This window comes from Heterodontus francisci, chromosome 45, assembly GCF_036365525.1.
Source record: "Heterodontus francisci isolate sHetFra1 chromosome 45, sHetFra1.hap1, whole genome shotgun sequence".
In the NCBI taxonomy this organism is placed as follows: Eukaryota; Metazoa; Chordata; class Chondrichthyes; order Heterodontiformes; family Heterodontidae; genus Heterodontus; species Heterodontus francisci.
The window spans coordinates 22,267,242-22,285,912 of NC_090415.1; the positions used below are offsets into that span (position 1 = coordinate 22,267,242).

The following is an 18,671-nucleotide window of genomic DNA, read 5'->3' on the forward strand; positions in this document are numbered from 1 at the left end:
CACTCTCTCTCTCTCTGTCTCTATCACACTCTCTCTCTCTCTGCCTCTCTATCAATCTCTCTGTGTCTCTCTGTCTCTCTCTATTTACAGACTGTTTCTATATTCCTAGGGTGCTCAGGATGCAACCAGCTCTGCCGAAGCCTTATCTCAGGGGTACCCAGCCCAGTACCCCCCTCCCCCCCCACAGACCCGCCTTCCTGCTGAGTATCCCCCTCCTCTTGCTCACCCAGGACAGGAATTCCCAGGACAGCCCATAACAGAGACTGGACTCCGGCTCTACACCCCAGCACAGGCCCTGATCAAACAGGCTGCCACCGTGGAAGGAACCATGACGGGAATCCCTCCTCCACCCTCCGTAAGTGGCGAGTGACTTTGCACCATGTGTCCGTCCAATCACAGTGTGTGTACACTCTGTCCAATCACAGTGTGTGTACACACTGTCCAATCACAGTCTGTGTGCACTCTGTCCAATCACAGTGCTTGTCCATTCTGACCAATCAAAGTGTGTGTGCACTCTGTCCAATCGCAGTGTGTGTCCAGTCTGTCCAATCACAGTGTGTGTACACACTGTCCAATCACCGTGTGTGTCCAGTGTGTCCAATCACAGTGTGTGTCCAGTCTGTCCAATCACAGTGTGTGTACACACTGTCCAATCACCGTGTGTGTTTAGTGTGTCCAATCACAGTGTGTGTGCAGTCTGTTAATCACAGTGTGTGTGCCATCTGTCCAATTGCAGTGTGTGTGCCTTCTGTCCAATCGCAGTGTGTGTGTGCAGTCTGTCCAATCACAGTGTGTGTATACTCTGTCTAATCACCGTGTGTGTCCAGTCTGTCCAATCACAGTGTGTGTGCTGTCTGTCCAATCGCAGTGTGTGTGCCTTCTGTCCAATCGCAGTGTGTGTGTGCAGTCTGTCCAATCACAGTGTGTGTACACTCTGTCTAATCACCGTGTGTGTCCAGTTTGTCCAATCACAGTGTGTGTGCTGTCTGTCCAATCGCAGTGTGTGTGCCTTCTGTCCAATCGCAGTGTGTGTGTGCAGTCTGTCCAATTGCAGTGTGTGTACACTCTGTCCAATCACCGTGTGTGTCCAGTGTGTCCAATCACAGTGTGTGTGCAGTCTGTTAATCACAGTGTGTGTGCCTTCTGTCCAATCGCAGTGTGTGTGTGCAGTCTGTCCAATCACAGTGTCTGTGCAGTCCGTCCAATCATGGTGTGTGTGCATTCTGACCAATTGCAGTGTGTGTGCAGTCTGTCCAATCATGGTGTGTGTCCATTCTGACCAATCACAGTGTGTGCAGTCTGTCCAATCACAATGCGCGTGCAGTCCATCCAATCACCGTGTGCGTATATTCTGTCCAATCACAGTGTGTGTGCACTCTGTCCAATCAGAGTGTGTGTATACTCTGTCCAATCGCAGTGTGTGTGCCGTCTGTCCAATCGCAGTGTGTGTTCGCTCCGTCCAATCACAGTGTGTGTGCCGTCTGTGCAATCACAGTATGCGTTCACTCTGTCCAATCACAGTGTGTGTGCAGTCCGTCCAATCACAGTGTGTATAATCTGTCCAATCACAATGTGCATCCACTCTGTCCAATCACAGTGTGTACAATCTGTTCAATCACAGTGTGCATCAATTCTGTCCAATCACAGTGTGTATAATCCGTTCAATCACAGTGTGTGTGCAGTCTGTCCAATCACAGTGTGTACAAAACCATCCAATCACAGTTTGCCTCCAGTCGTCCAATCACAGTTTGTGTCGAGACTGTCCAATCACAGCGTGTGTACAATGGAATACTGGATTCTTTGCCCCCCCATCCCCCCTCCCCCACCGGAACAAATTGCTCTCTGTGGGATCTTGCTGTGTACAAAACCAGCTGCCTTGCTGGGTAACTGGAACACCTTTTCAGAGTTGCTGATTGGATGTGAAGGAGCTGGGGTGGAGGGAGGGTCCTAAGGTTGTGGGGGGATGGTGTTGGGGTTAATGGGAGGTTCTGGGGAAGGTCCTCAAGTGGTGGTGGGGGGGGGGGTGCTGGTTAGCAGGAGGGTCCTTGGGGAGGGTCCTGAGCTGGGATGTGGGGGCGGTGAACAGGAGGGTCCTGTTTCTGCCTCGGTCTGTCTAACTCAGGGTCTGACTATCAGACCTGCTAGCAGTTGAAATGTGACCTTCCCTGTTTCTCAGTCCTGCTCTCCGCCCTGTGGCCTCCAGCTGCTGCTGCCTGTTAAGAGCCACATCAGACGCGCTGTCTGCTCCTCTTCACCTCCCCTGCCCTATAAAGGCATCCAGCTCAGGCAGCCTGTCTGAAAACAGCATCGCAGCAGGTGCACCTCTCCTGCTCTCTGCCCGTCCTGTGGCTGACTGGCTCCAGTCAACAGATGGAGTTACCCTTCCGAAATGCAGGGAATGCTTCTGCATCGGCTCAGTCTGGTGAACATTGACGCCGTAGCGGCAACATCGCTGGTCGCTCCCCATTCAAACGCACCGGCCACCTGCAGAGTGGGGAAGGTCTGTGAGGGGGGATGGAGGCTGCATTGGGTATCCAGAGGCTGGTTTATAACGGGCACACAGAGGTGCACCGTTATCTGCATCACAGCCCTATCCATGTAATGATCCTACCCTCTCTCTGCCTTATAGATTCCCCCTTCTCTCAGTGTTACAGAGCTCCCCTCTCTCTGCCTTATAGATCCACCTTCTCTCAGTGTTACAGACCTCCCCTCTCACTGTCTTATAGATTCCCCTTCTCTCAGTGTTCCCGAGCTCCCCTCTCTCTGCCTTATAGATTCCCCCTTCTCTCAGTGTTACAGAGCTCCCCTCTCTCTGCCTTATAGATCCACCTTCTCTCAGTGTTACAGACCTCCCCTCTCACTGTCTTATAGATTCCCCTTCTCTCAGTGTTCCCGAGCTCCCCTCTCTCTGCCTTATAGATTCCCCCTTCTCTCAGTGTTACAGAGCTCCCCTCGCTCACTGTCTTATAGATCCACCTTCTCTCAGTGTTACAGAGCTCCCCTCTCTCACTGTCTTATCGATCAACCTTCTCTCAGTGTTAGAGAGCTCCCCTCTCTCACTGTCTTATAGATTCCCCTTCTGTCAGTGTTACAGAGCTCCTCTCTCACTGTCTTATAGATCCCCCTTCTCTCAGTGTTGCAGAGCTCCCGTCTCTCACTGTCTTATAGATCCCCCTTCACTCAGTATTACAGAGCTCCCCTGTCTCACTGTCTTATCGATCCCCCTTCTCTCAGTGTTACAGAGCTCCCCTCTCTCACTGTCTTAAAGATCCACCTTCTCTCAGTGTTACAGAGCTCCCCTCTCTCACTGTCTTATCGATCCACCTTCTCTCAGTATTACAGAGCTCCCCTCTCTCACTGTCTTATCGATCTCGCTTCTCAGAGTGTTACAGAGCTCCCCTCTCTCACTGTCTTATAGATCCACCTTCTCTCTGTTACAGAGCGCCCCTCTCTCACTGCCTTATAGATTCCCCTGTCTTATAGATTCCCCTTCTGTCAGTATTACAGAGCGCCCCTCTCTCACTGTCTTATAGATTCCCCTGTCTTATAGATTCCCCTTCTGTCAGTGTTACAGTGCTCCCCTCTCTCACTGTCTTATCGATCCACCTTCTCTCAGTGTTACAGAGCTCCCCTCGCTCTGTCTTATCGATCCACCTTCATTCAGTGTTACAGAGCTCCCCTCTCTCACCGACTGATAGATCCTCCCTGACACAGTGTTACAGAGCTCCCCTCTCAATGCGTCTTGTAATTCCCCCTCCTCTCAGTGTTGCAGACCTCCCCTCTCTCACTGTGCTATACATCCCCCTTCTCTCAGTGTTATATATGTGCCCTCTCTCACTGTCTTATAGATCCACCTTCTCTCAGTGTTACAGAGCTCCCCTCGCTCTGTCTTATCGATCCACCTTCATTCAGTGTTACAGAGCTCCCCTCTCTCACCGACTGATAGATCCTCCCTGACACATTGTTACAGAGCTCCCCTCTCACTGCGTCTTGTAGCTCCTCCTCCTCTCAGTGTTGCAGACCTCCCCTGTCTCACTGTGTTATACATCCCCCTTCTCTCAGTGTTACAGAGCTCCCCTCTCTCTCTGTCTTATAGATCCCCCTTCTCTCAGTGTTATATATGTGCCCACTCTCACTGTCTTATAGATCCACCTTCTCTCAGTGTGACAGAGCTCCCCTCTCACTGTCTTATAGATCCCCCTTCTCTCAGTATTACAGAGCTCCCCTCTTCACTGTCTTATAGATCCCCCTTCTCTCAGTGTTACAGAGCTCCCCTCTCTCACTGTCTTATAGATCCACCTTCTCTCAGTATTACAGAGCTCCCCTCTCTCACTGTCTTATAGATCCCCCTTCTCTCAGTATTACAGAGCTCCCCTCTCTTACTGTCTTATAGATTCCCCTTCTGTCAGTATTACAGAGCTCCCCTCTCTCACTGTCTTATAGATCCCCCTTCTCTCAGTGTTACAGAGCTCCCCTCTCTCACTGTCTTATAGATCCATTTTCATTCAGTATTACAGATTTCCCCTCTCTCACTGTCTTATAGATCCCCCTTCTCTCACTGTTACAGAGCTCCCCTCTCTCACTGTCTTATAGATCCCCCTTCTCTCAGTGTTACAGAGCTCCCCACTCTCACAGTCTTATAGATCCACCTTCATTCAGTGTTACAGAGCTCCCCTCTCTCACTGTCTTATAGATCCCCCTTCTCTCAGTGTTACAGAGCTCCGCTCTCTAACTGTTTGATAGATCCTCCCTGACACAGTGTTACAGAGCTCCCCTCTCACTGCGTCCTGTAGATCCCCCTCCTCTCAGTGTTGCAGACCACCCCTCTCTCACTGTGTTATACATGCCACTTCTCTATGTGTTATATATGTGCCCTCTCTCACTGTCTTATAGATTCCCCTTCTGTCAGTATTACAGAGCTCCCCTCTCTCACCGTCTTAAAGATCCAACTTCTCTCAGTGTTACAGAGCTCCCCTCTCTCACTGTCTTATAGATCCCCCTTCTCTCAGTGTTACAGAGCTCCCCTCTCTCACTGTCTTATAGATCCCCCTTCTCTCAGTGTTACAGAGCTCCCCTCTCTCACTGTCTTATAGATCCCCCTTCTCTCAGTGTTGCAGACCACCCCTCTCTCACTGTGTTATACATGCCCCTTCTCTATGTGTTATATATGTGCCCTCTCTCACTGTCTTATAGATTCCCCTTCTGTCAGTGTTACAGAGCTCCCCTCTCTCACTGTCTTATAGATCCACCTTCTCTCAGTGTTACAGAGCTCCCCTCTCTCACTGTCTTATCGATCCACCTTCTCTCCGTGTTACAGAGCTCCCATCTCTCACTGTCTTATCGATCCCCCTTCTCTCAGTGTTACAGAGCTCCCCTCTCTCACTGTCTTATAGATCCACCTTCTCTCAGTATTACAGAGCTCCCCTCTCTCACTGTCTTAGAGATCCACCTTGTCTCAGTATTACAGAGCTCCCCTCTCTCACTGTCTTATCGATCCACCTTCTCTCAGTGTTACAGAGCTCCCCTCTCTCACTGTCTTATAGATTCCCCTGTCTTATAGATTCCCCTTCTGTCAGTATTACAGAGCTCCCCTCTCTCACTGTCTTATAGATCCACCTTCTCTCAGTGTTACAGAGCTCCGCTCTCTCACTGTCTTATCAATCCACCTTCTCTCAGTGTTACAGAGCTCCCTTCGCTCTGTCTTATCAATCCACCTTCATTCAGTGTTACAGAGCTCCCCTCTCTCACCGACTGATAATTCCTCCCTGACACAGTGTTACAGAGCTCCCCTCTCACTGCGTCTTGTAGCTCCTCCTCCTCTCAGTGTTGCAGACCTGCCCTCTCTCACTGTGTTATACATCCCCCTTCTCTCAGTGTTTTATATGTTCCCACTCTCACTGTCTTATAGATCCACCTTCTCTCAGTGTTACAGAGCTCCCCTCTCTCACTGTCTTATAGATCCACCTTCTCTCAGTGTTACAGAGCTCCCCTCTCTCACTGTCTTATAGATTCCCCTTCTGTCAGTGTTACAGAGCTCCCCTCTCACTGTCTTATAGATCCCCCTTCTCTCAGTATTACAGAGCTCCCCTCTCTCACTGTCTTATAGATCCCCCTTCTCTCAGTATTACAGAGCACCCCTCTCTCACTGTCTTATAGATCCCCCTTCTCTCAGTGTTACAGGGCTCCCCTCTCTCACTGTCTTATACATCCAAATCTCTCAGTATTACAGAGCTCCCCTCTCTCGCTGTCTTAAAGATCCCCCTTCTCTCAGTATTATAGACCTCCCCTCTCTCACTGTCATATAGAACCCCCTTCTCTCAGTGTTACAGAGGTCCCCTCTCTCACTGTCTTATAGATCCACCTTCATTCAGTATTACAGGGCTCCCCTCTCTCACTGTCTTATAGATCCCCCTTCTCTCACTGTTACAGAGCGCCCCTCTCTCACTGTCTAATAGATCCCCCTTCTCTCAGTGTTACAGAGCTCCCCTCTCTCACTGTCTTATAGATCCACCTTCTCTCAGTGTTACAGAGCGCCCCTCTCTCACTGTCTAATAGATCCCCCTTCTCTCAGTGTTACAGAGCTTCCCTCTCTCACTGTCTTATCGATCCCCCTTCTCTCAGTGTTACAGAGCTCCCCTCTCTCACTGTCTATTCGATCCCCCTTCTCTCAGTGTTACAGAGCTCCCCTCTCTCACTGTCTTATAGATCCACCTTCTCTCAGTGTTACAGAGCTCCCCTCTCTCACTGTCTTATCGATCCCCCTTCTCTCAGTGTTTGAGAGCTCCCCTCTCACTGTCTTGACAGATCCCCCTTCTCTCAGTGTTACAGAACTCCCCTCTCTCACTGTCTTACAGATCCACCTTCATTCAGTGTTACAGAACTCCGCTCTCTAACTGTCTGATAGATCCTCCCTGACACAGTGTTACAGAGCTCCCCTCTCACTGCGTCTTGTAGATCCCCCTCCTCTCAGTGTTGCAGACCTCCCCTCTATCAGTGTGTTAAACATCCCCCTTCTCTCATTGTTACAGAGCTCCCCTCTCACACTGTCTTTTAGTCCCCCTTCTCTCAGTGTTACAGAGCTCCCCTCTCTCACTGTCTTATAGATCCCCCTTCTCTCAGTGTTACAGAGCACGCCTCTCTCACTGTCTTATCAAACCACTTTCTCTCAGTGTTACAGAACTCCCCTCTCTCACTGTCTTATAGATCCCCCTTCTCTCAGTGTTACAGAGCACGCCTCTCTCACTGTCTTATCGATCCACCTTCTCTCAGTGTTACAGAGCTCCCCTCTCTCACTGTCTTATCGATTCCCCTGTCTTATAGATTCCCCTTCTCTCAGTATTACAGAGCTCCCCTCTCTTACTGTCTTATAGATTCCCCTTCTGTCAGTATTACAGAGCTCCCCTCTCTCACTGTCTTATAGATCCCCCTTCTCTCAGTGTTACAGAGCTCCCCTCTCTCACTGTCTTATAGATCCATTTTCATTCAGTATTACAGATTTCCCCTCTCTCACTGTCTTATAGATCCCCCTTCTCTCACTGTTACAGAGCTCCCCTCTCTCACTGTCTTATAGATCCCCCTTCTCTCAGTGTTACAGAGCTCCCCACTCTCACAGTCTTATAGATCCACCTTCATTCAGTGTTACAGAGCTCCCCTCTCTCACTGTCTTATAGATCCCCCTTCTCTCAGTGTTACAGAGCTCCGCTCTCTAACTGTCTGATAGATCCTCCCTGACACAGTGTTACAGAGCTCCCCTCTCACTGCGTCCTGCAGATCCCCCTCCTCTCAGTGTTGCAGACCACCCCTCTCTCACTGTGTTATACATGCCACTTCTCTATGTGTTATATATGTGCCCTCTCTCACTGTCTTATAGATTCCCCTTCTGTCAGTATTACAGAGCTCCCCTCTCTCACCGTCTTAAAGATCCAACTTCTCTCAGTGTTACAGAGCTCCCCTCTCTCACTGTCTTATAGATCCCCCTTCTCTCAGTGTTACAGAGCTCCCCTCTCTCACTGTCTTATAGATCCCCCTTCTCTCAGTGTTACAGAGCTCCCCTCTCTCACTGTCTTATAGATCCCCCTTCTCTCAGTGTTGCAGACCACCCCTCTCTCACTGTGTTATACATGCCCCTTCTCTATGTGTTATATATGTGCCCTCTCTCACTGTCTTATAGATTCCCCTTCTGTCAGTGTTACAGAGCTCCCCTCTCTCACTGTCTTATAGATCCACCTTCTCTCAGTGTTACAGAGCTCCCCTCTCTCACTGTCTTATAGATGCACCTTCTCTCTGTGTTACAGAGCTCCCATCTCTCACTGTCTTATCGATCCCCCTTCTCTCAGTGTTACAGAGCTCCCCTCTCTCACTGTCTTATAGATCCACCTTCTCTCAGTATTACAGAGCTCCCCTCTCTCACTGTCTTAGAGATCCACCTTCTCTCAGTATTACAGAGCTCCCCTCTCTCACTGTCTTATCGATCCACCTTCTCTCAGTGTTACAGAGCTCCCCTCTCTCACTGTCTTATAGATTCCCCTGTCTTATAGATTCCCCTTCTGTCAGTATTACAGAGCTCCCCTCTCTCACTGTCTTATAGATCCACCTTCTCTCAGTGTTACAGAGCTCCGCTCTCTCACTGTCTTATCAATCCACCTTCTCTCAGTGTTACAGAGCTCCCTTCGCTCTGTCTTATCGATCCACCTTCATTCAGTGTTACAGAGCTCCCCTCTCTCACCGACTGATAATTCCTCCCTGACACAGTGTTACAGAGCTCCCCTCTCACTGCGTCTTGTAGCTCCTCCTCCTCTCAGTGTTGCAGACCTGCCCTCTCTCACTGTGTTATACATCCCCCTTCTCTCAGTGTTATATATGTTCCCACTCTCACTGTCTTATAGATCCACCTTCTCTCAGTGTTACAGAGCTCCCCTCTCTCACTGTCTTATAGATCCACCTTCTCTCAGTGTTACAGAGCTCCCCTCTCTCACTGTCTGATAGATTCCCCTTCTGTCAGTGTTACAGAGCTCCCCTCTCACTGTCTTATAGATCCCCCTTCTCTCAGTATTACAGAGCTCCCCTCTCTCACTGTCTTATAGATCCCCCTTCTCTCAGTATTACAGAGCACCCCTCTCTCACTGTCTTATAGATCCCCCTTCTCTCAGTGTTACAGAGCTCCCCTCTCACTGTCTTATAGATCCCCCTTCTCTCAGTATTACAGAGCTCCCCTCTCTCACTGTCTTATAGATCCCCCTTCTCTCAGTATTACAGAGCACCCCTCTCTCACTGTCTTATACATCCAAATCTCTCAGTATTACAGAGCTCCCCTCTCTCACTGTCTTAAAGATCCCCCTTCTCTCAGTATTATAGACCTCCCCTCTCTCACTGTCATATAGAACCCCCTTCTCTCAGTGTTACAGAGGTCCCCTCTCTCACTGTCTTATAGATCCACCATCATTCAGTATTACAGGGCTCCCCTCTCTCACTGTCTTATAGATCCCCCTTCTCTCACTGTTACAGAGCGCCCCTCTCTCACTGTCTAATAGATCCCCCTTCTCTCAGTGTTACAGAGCTCCCCTCTCTCACTGTCTTATAGATCCACCTTCTCTCAGTGTTACAGAGCGCCCCTCTCTCACTGTCTAATAGATCCCCCTTCTCTCAGTGTTACAGAGCTCCCCTCTCTCACTGTCTTATCGATCCCCCTTCTCTCAGTGTTACAGAGCTCCCCTCTCTCACTGTCTATTCGATCCCCCTTCTCTCAGTGTTACAGAGCTCCCCTCTCTCACTGTCTTATAGATCCACCTTCTCTCAGTGTTACAGAGCTCCCCTCTCTCACTGTCTTATCGATCCCCCTTCTCTCAGTGTTGCAGTGCTCCCCTCTCTCACTGTCTTATAGATCCACCTTCTCTCAGTATTACAGAGCTCCCCTCTCTCACTGTCTTAGAGATCCACCTTCTCTCAGTATTACAGAGCTCCCCTCTCTCACTGTCTTATCGATCCACCTTCTCTCAGTGTTGCAGAGCTCCCCTCTCTCACTGTATTCTCGATCCACCTTCATTCAGTGTTACAGAGCTCCCCTCTCTCACTGTCTTATAGATCCCCCTTCTCTCAGTGTTACAGAGCTCCCCTCTCTCACTGTCTTATAGATCCCCCTTCTCTCACTGTTACAGAGCTCCCCTCTCTCACTGTCTTATAGATCCCCCTTCTCTCATTGTTACAGAGCTCCCCTCTCTCACTGTCTTATCGATCCGCCTTCTCTCAGTGTTACAGAGCTCCCCTCTCTCACTGTCTTGTCGATCCCCCTTCTCTTAGTGTTACAGAGCTCCCCTCTCTCACTGTCTTATAGATCCACCTTCTCTCAGTATTACAGAGCTCGCCTCTCTCACTGTCTTAGAGATCCACCTTCTCTCAGTATTACAGAGCTCCCCTCTCTCACTGTCTTATCGATCTACCTTCTCTCAGTGTTACAGAGCTCCCCTCTCTCACTGTCTTTTAGATTCCCCTGTCTTATGGATTCCCCTTCTCTCAGTATTACAGAGCTCCCCTCTCTTACTGTCTTATAGATTCCCCTTCTGTAAGTATTCCAGAGCTCCCCTCTCTCACTGTCTTATAAATCCTCCTTCTCTCAGTTTTACAGCGCTCCCCTCTCTCATTGTCTTATCGATCCACCTTCTCTCAGTATTACAGAGCTCCCCTCTCTCACTGTCTTAGAGATCCAACTTCTCTCAGTATTGCAGAGCTCCCCTCTCTCACTGTCTTATCGATCCACCTTCTCTCAGTGTTACAGAGCTCCCCTCTCTCACCGACAGATAGATGCTCCCTGACAGTGTTACAGAGCTCCACTCTCTCACTGTCTTGAAATTCCCCCTTCTCTCAGTGTTACAGAGCTCCCCTCTCTCACTGTCTTGTAGATCCACCTTCATTCAGTATTACAGGGCTCCCCTCTCTCACTGTCTTACAGATCCCCCTTCTCTCACTGTTACAGAGCGCCCCTCTCTCACTGTCTAATAGATCCCCCTTCTCTCAGTGTTACAGAGCTCCACTCTCTCACTGTCTGATAGATCCCCCTTCTCTCAGTATTACAGAGCTCCCCTCTCTCACTGTCTGATAGATCCCCCTTCTCTCACTGTTACAGAGTGCCCCTCTCTCACTGTCTAATAGATCCCCCTTCTCTCAGTGTTACAGAGCTCCCCCCTCTCACTGTCTAATAGATCCCCCTTCTCTCATTGTTACAGAGCGCCCCTCTCTCACTGTCTAATAGATCCCCCTTCTCTCAGTGTTACAGAGCTCCCCTCTCTCACTGTCTTATCGATCCCCCTTCTCTCAGTGTTACAGAGCTCCCCTCTCTCACTGTCTTATCGATCCCCCTTCTCTCAGTGTTGCAGAGCTCCCCTCTCTCACTGTCTTATAGATCCACCTTCTCTCAGTGTTACAGAGCTCCCCTCTCTCACTGTCTTATCGATCCACCTTCTCTCAGTATTACAGAGCTCCCCTCTCTCACTGTCTTATTGATCCCCCTTCTCTCAGTATTACAGATCTCCCCTCTCTCACTGTCTTCTCGATCCACCTTCTCTCAGTATTACAGAGCTCCCCTCTCTCACTGTCTTATCGATCCACCTTCTCTCAGTGTTACAGAGCTCCCCTCACTCACTGTATTCTCGATCCACCTTCATTCAGTGTTACAGAGCTCCCCTCTCTCACTGTCTTATAGATCCCCCTTCTCTCAGTGTTACAGAGCTCCCCTCTCTCACTGTCTTATCGATCCCCCTTCTCTCAGTGTTACAGAGCTCCCCTCTCTCACTGTCTTAAAGATCCACCTTCTCTCAGTGTTACAGAGCTCCCCTCTCTCACTGTCTTTTAGACCCCCTTCTCTCAGTGTTACAGAGCTCCCCTCTCTCACTGTCTTATCGATCCCCCTTCTCTCAGTGTTGCAGAGCTCCCCTCTCTCACTGTCTTTTAGACCCCCTTCTCTCAGTATTACAGAGCTCCCCTCTCTGACTGTCTTATCGATCCACCTTCTCTCAGTGTTACAGAGCTCCCCTCGCTCTGTCTTATCGATCCACCTTCATTCAGTGTTACAGAGCTCCCCTCTCTCACCGACAGATAGATCCTCCCTGACACAGTGTTACAGAGCTCCCCTTTCACTGCATCTTGTAGTTCCCCCTCCTTTCAGTGTTGCAGACCTCCCCTCTCTCACTGTGTTATACATCCCCCTTCTCTCAGTGTTACAGAGCTCCCCTCTCTCTCTGTCTTATAGATCCACCTTCTCTCAGTGTTACAGAGCTCCCCTCTCTCACTGTCTTATAGATCCCCCTTCTCTCAGTGTTACAGAGCTCCTCTCTCACTGTCTTATAGATCCCCCTTCTCTCAGTATTACAGAGCTCCCGTCTCTCACTGTCTTATAGATCCCCCTTCTCTCAGTGTTACAGAGCCTCCCTGTCTCACTGTCTTATCGATCCCCCTTCTCTCAGTGTTACAGAGCTCCCCTCTCTCACTGTCTTATCGATCCACCTTCTCTCAGTATTACAGAGCTCCCCTCTCTCACTGTCTTATCGATCCCGCTTCTCAGAGTGTTACAGAGCTCCCCTCTCTCACTGTCTTATAGATCCACCTTCTCTCAGTATTACAGAGCTCCCCTCTCTCACTGTCTTAGAGATCCACCTTCTCTCAGTATTACAGAGCTCCCCTCTCTCACTGTCTTATCGATCCACCTTCTCTCAGTGTTACAGAGCTCCCCTCTCTCACTGTCTTATAGATTCCCCTGTCTTATAGATTCCCCTTCTGTCAGTATTACAGAGCTCCCCTCTCTCACTGTCTTATAGATCCTCCTTCTCTCAGTGTTACAGAGCTCCCCTCTCTCACTGTCTTATCGATCCCCCTTCTCTCAGTGTTACAGAGCTCCCCTCTCTCACTGTCTTATCGATCCACCTTCTCTCACTGTTTGAGAGCTCCCCTCTCACTGTCTTACAGATCCCCCTTCTCTCAGTGTTTGAGAGCTCCCCTCTCACTGTCTTATCGATCCCCCTTCTCTCAGTGTTACAGAACTCCGCTCTCTAACTGTCTGATAGATCCTCCCTGACACAGTGTTACAGAGCTCCCCTCTCACTGCGTCTTGTAGATCCCCCTCCTCTCAGTGTTGCAGACCTCCCCTCTATGACTGTGTTATACATCCCCCTTCTCTAAGTGTTATATATGTGCCCACTGTCACTGTCTTATAGATCCACCTTCTCTCATTGTTACAGAGCTCCCCTCTCTCACTGTCTTTTAGTCCCCCTTCTCTCAGTGTTACAGAGCACGCCTCTCTCACTGTCTTATCAAACCACTTTATCTCAGTGTAACAGAGCTCACCTCTCTCACTTTCTTTTAGTCCCCCTTCTCTCAGTGTTACAGAGCACCCCTCTCTCACTGTCTTATCAATCCACTTCCTCTCAGTGTTACAGAGCACCCCTCTCTCACTGTCTTCTAGATCCCCCTTCTCTCAGTGTTACAGAGCGCCCCACTCTCACTGTCATATCAAACCACTTTCTCTCAGTGTTACAGAGCTCCCCTCTCTCACTGTCTTTTGGTCCCCCTTCTCTGAGTGTTACAGAGTTCCCCTCTCTCACTGTATTCTCGATCCACCTTCATTCAGTGTTACAGAGCTCCCCTCTCTCACTGTCTTATAGATCCCCCTTCTCTCAGTGTTACAGAGCTCCCCTCTCTCACTGTCTTATAGATCCCCCTTCTCTCACTGTTACAGAGCTCCCCTCTCTCACTGTCTTATAGATCCCCCTTCTCTCAGTGTTACAGAGCTCCCCTCTCTCACTGTCTTATCGATCCCCCTTCTCTCAGTGTTGCAGAGCTCCCCTCTCACTGTCTTATAGATCCACCTTCTCTCAGTGTTACAGAGCTCCCCTCTCTCACTGTCTTATCGATCCACCTTCTCTCAGTATTACAGAGCTCCCCTCTCTCACTGTCTTATCGATCCACCTTCTGTCAGTATTACAGAGCTCCCCTCTCTCACTGTCTTATCGATCCACCTTCTCTCAGTATTACAGAGCTCCCCTCTCTCACTGTCTTATCGATCCACCTTCTGTCAGTATTACAGAGCTCCCCTCTCTCACTGTCTTATAGATCCACCTTCTCTCAGTGTTACAGAGCTCCCCTCTCTCACTGTCTTATAGATTCCCCTTCTGTCAGTGTTATAGAGCTCCCCTCTCACTGTCTTATAGATCCCCCTTCTCTCAGTATTACAGAGCTCCCCTCTCTCACTGTCTTATAGATCCCCCTTCTCTCAGTATTACAGAGCACCCCTCCTTCACTGTCTTATAGATCCCCCTTCTCTCAGTGTTACAGGGCTCCCCTCTCTCACTGTCTTATAGATGCACCTTCTCTCAGTATTACAGAGCTCCCCTCTCTCACTGTCTTGAAGATCCCCCTTCTCTCAGTATTATAGACCTCCCCTCTCTCACTGTCTTATAGATCCCCCTTCTCTCAGTGTTACAGAGCTCCCCTCTCTCACTGTCTTGTAGATCCACCTTCATTCAGTATTACAGGGCTCCCCTCTCTCACTGTCTTACAGATCCCCCTTCTCTCACTGTTACAGAGCGCCCCTCTCTCACTGTCTAATAGATCCCCCTTCTCTCAGTGTTACAGAGCTCCACTCTCTCACTGTCTGATAGATCCCCCTTCTCTCAGTATTACAGAGCTCCCCTCTCTCACTGTCTTATAGATCCCCCTTCTCTCACTGTTACAGAGTGCCCCTCTCTCACTGTCTAATAGATCCCCCTTCTCTCAGTGTTACAGAGCTCCCCCCTCTCACTGTCTAATAGATCCCCCTTCTCTCATTGTTACAGAGCGCCCCTCTCTCACTGTCTAATAGATCCCCCTTCTCTCAGTGTTACAGAGCTCCCCTCTCTCACTGTCTTATCGATCCCCCTTCTCTCAGTGTTACAGAGCTCCCCTCTCTCACTGTCTTATCGATCCCCCTTCTCTCAGTGTTGCAGAGCTCCCCTCTCTCACTGTCTTATAGATCCACCTTCTCTCAGTGTTACAGAGCTCCCCTCTCTCACTGTCTTATCGATCCACCTTCTCTCAGTATTACAGAGCTCCCCTCTCTCACTGTCTTATTGATCCCCCTTCTCTCAGTATTACAGATCTCCCCTCTCTCACTGTCTTCTCGATCCACCTTCTCTCAGTATTACAGAGCTCCCCTCTCTCACTGTCTTAGAGATCCACCTTCTCTCAGTGTTACAGAGCTCCCCTCTCTCGCTGTCTTATCGATCCACCTTCTCTCAGTGTTACAGAGCTCCCCTCACTCACTTTCTTATAGATCCCCCTTCTCTCAGTGTTACAGAGCGCCCCTCTCTCACTGTCTAATAGATCCCCCTTCTCTCAGTGTTACAGAGCTCCCCTCTCTCACTGTCTTATCGATACCCCTTCTCTCAGTGTTACAGAGCTCCCCTCTCTCACTGTCTTATAGATCCACCTTCTCTCAGTGTTACAGAGCTCCCCTCTCTCACTGTCTTTTAGACCCCCTTCTCTCAGTATTACAGGTGAGCACTTTGGCGATAGTGATCACAATTCGGTTAGGTTTACCTTAGCGATGGGCAGGGACAGGTATATACCGCAGGGCAAGAATTATAGCTGGGGGAAAGGAAATTATGACGCGATTAGGCAAGATTTAGGATGTGTAGGATGGGGAAGGAAACTGCAGGGGATGGGCACAAACGAAATGTGGAGCTTATTCAAGGAGCAGCTAATGCGTGTCCTTGATAATTATGTACCTGTCAGGCAGGGAGGAAGTTGTCGAGCAAGGGAGCCGTGGTTTACTCAAGAAGTTGAAGCGCTTGTCAAGAGGAAGAGGGCGGCTTATGTTAGGATGAGACGTGAAGGCTCAGTTAGGGCGCTTGAGAGTTACAAGCTAGCCAGGAAGGATCTAAAGGGAGGGCTAAGAAGAGCAAGGAGAGGACACGAGAAGTCATTGGCGGATAGGATCAAAGAAAACCCTAAAGCTTTCTATAGGTATATCAGGAATAAACGAATGATAAGAGTTAGAACAGGGCCAATCAAGGATAGTAGTGGGAAGTTGTGTGCGGAATCAGAGGAGATAGGGGAAGCGTTAAATGAATATTTTTCGTCAGTATTTACAGTAGAGAAAGAAAATGTTGCCGAGGAGATTACTGAGATACAGCCTACTAGGCTAGATGGGATTGAGATTCACAAGGAGGAGGTGTTAGCAATTTTGGAAAGAGTGAAAATAGATAAGTCCCCTGGGCCAGATGGGATTTATCCTAGGATTCTCTGGGAAGCCAGGGAGGAGATTGCAGAGCCGTTGTTGTTGATCTTTAAGTCGTCATTGTCGACAGGAGTAGTGCCGGAGGACTGGAGGATAGCAAATGTTGTCCCCTTGTTCAAGAAGGGGAGTAGAGACAGCCCTGGTAATTATAGACCTGTGAGCCTTACTTCGGTTGTGGGTAAAATGTTGGAAAAGGTTATAAGAGACAGGATTTATAATCATCTTGAAAAGAATAAGTTCATTTGCGATAGTCAGCACGGTTTTGTGAAAGGTAGGTCGTGCCTCACAAACCTTATTGAGTTTTTCGAGAAGGTGACCAAACAGGTGGATGAGGGTAAAGCCGTGGATGTGGTGTATATGGATTTCAGTAAGGCGTTTGATAAGGTTCCCCACGGTAGGCTATTGCAGAAAATACGCAAGTATGGGGTTGAAGGTGATTTAGAGCTTTGGATCAGAAATTGGCTAGCTGAAAGAAGACAGAGGGTGGTGGTTGATGGCAAATGTTCATCCTGGAGTTTAGTTACTAGTGGTGTACCGCAAGGTTCTGTTTTGGGGCCACTGCTGTTTGTCATTTTTATAAACGACCTGGATGAGGGTGTAGAAGGGTGGGTTAGTAAATTTGCGGATGACACGAAGGTCGGTGGAGTTGTGGATAGTGTCGAAGGGTGTTGTAGGGTACAGAGGGACATAGATAGGCTGCAGAGCTGGGCTGAGAGATGGCAAATGGAGTTTAATGCGGAGAAGTGTGAGGTGATTCACTTTGGAAGGAGTAACAGCAATGCAGAGTACTGGGCTAATGGGAAGATTCTTGGTAGTGTAGATGAGCAGAGAGATCTTGGTATCCAGGTACATAAATCCCTGAAAGTTGCTACCCAGGTTAATAGGGCTGTTAAGAAGGCATATGGTGTGTTAGCCTTTATTAGTAGGGGGATCGAGTTTCAGAGCCACGGGGTCATGATGCAGCTGTACAAAACTCTGGTGAGGCCGCACCTGGAGTATTGCGTGCAGTTCTGGTCACCGCATTATAGGAAGGATGTCGAAGCTTTGGAAAGGGTGCAGAGGAGATTTACTAGGATGTTGCCTGGTATGGAAGGAAGGTCTTACGAGGAAAGGCTGAGGGACTTGGGGTTGTTTTCGTTAGAGAGAAGGAGGAGGAGAGGTGACTTAATAGAGACATACAAGATAATCAGAGGGTTAGATAGGGTGGATAGTGAGAGTCTTTTTCCTCGGATGAGGATGGCAAACACGAGGGGACATAGCTTTAAGTTGAGGGGTGAAAGATATAGGACAGATGTCAGAGGTAGTTTCTTTACGCAGAGAGTAGTAGGGGCGTGGAACGCCCTGCCTGCAACAGTAGTAGACTCGCCAACTTTAAGGGCATTTAAGTGGTCATTGGATAGACATATGGATGTAAATGGAATAGTGTAGGTCAGATGATCGGCGCAACATCGAGGGCCGAAGGGCCTGTACTGCGCTGTAATATTCTAATTCTAATTCTCTCAGTGTTACAGAGCTCCCCTCTCTCACTGTCTTATCGATCCCCCTTCTCTCAGTGTTGCAGAGCTCCCCTCTCTCACTGTCTTTTAGACCCCCTTCTCTCAGTGTTACAGAGCTCCCCTCTCTGACTGTCTTATCGATCCACCTTCTCTCAGTGTTACAGAGCTCCCCTCGCTCTGTCTTATCGATCCACCTTCATTCAGTGTTACAGAGCTCCCCTCTCTCACCGACAGATAGATCCTCCCTGACACAGTGTTACAGAGCTCCCCTTTCACTGCATCTTGTAGTTCCCCCTCCTTTCAGTGTTGCAGACCTCCCCTCTCTCACTGTGTTATACATCCCCCTTCTCTCAGTGTTACAGAGCTCCCCTCTCTCACTGTCTTATCGATCCCCCTTCTCTCAGTGTTACAGAGCTCCCCTCTCTCACTGTCTTATAGATCCACCTTCTCTCAGTGTTACAGAGCTCCCCTCTCTCACTGTCTTTTAGACCCCCTTCTCTCAGTATTACAGGTGAGCACTTTGGCGATAGTGATCACAATTCGGTTAGGTTTACCTTAGCGATGGGCAGGGACAGGTATATACCGCAGGGCAAGAATTATAGCTGGGGGAAAGGAAATTATGACGCGATTAGGCAAGATTTAGGATGTGTAGGATGGGGAAGGAAACTGCAGGGGATGGGCACAAACGAAATGTGGAGCTTATTCAAGGAGCAGCTAATGCGTGTCCTTGATAATTATGTACCTGTCAGGCAGGGAGGAAGTTGTCGAGCAAGGGAGCCGTGGTTTACTCAAGAAGTTGAAGCGCTTGTCAAGAGGAAGAGGGCGGCTTATGTTAGGATGAGACGTGAAGGCTCAGTTAGGGCGCTTGAGAGTTACAAGCTAGCCAGGAAGGATCTAAAGGGAGGGCTAAGAAG

General features: G+C 49.2%; 1 protein-coding gene across 1 annotated transcript in view; it reads left to right on the forward strand.

Moving 5' to 3' along the window:
* Positions 1-239: 239 nt before the first annotated feature.
* Positions 240-18,671, forward strand: part of rbfox1l (RNA binding fox-1 homolog 1, like) — a 120,263-nt gene continuing 101,831 nt past the window's right edge. The window contains exon 1 of the mRNA XM_068022337.1: positions 240-355. Within this exon, the coding sequence (XP_067878438.1) occupies positions 329-355 (27 nt within the window). The 5' untranslated portion in view covers positions 240-328. The remainder of the gene's footprint in view (positions 356-18,671) is intronic.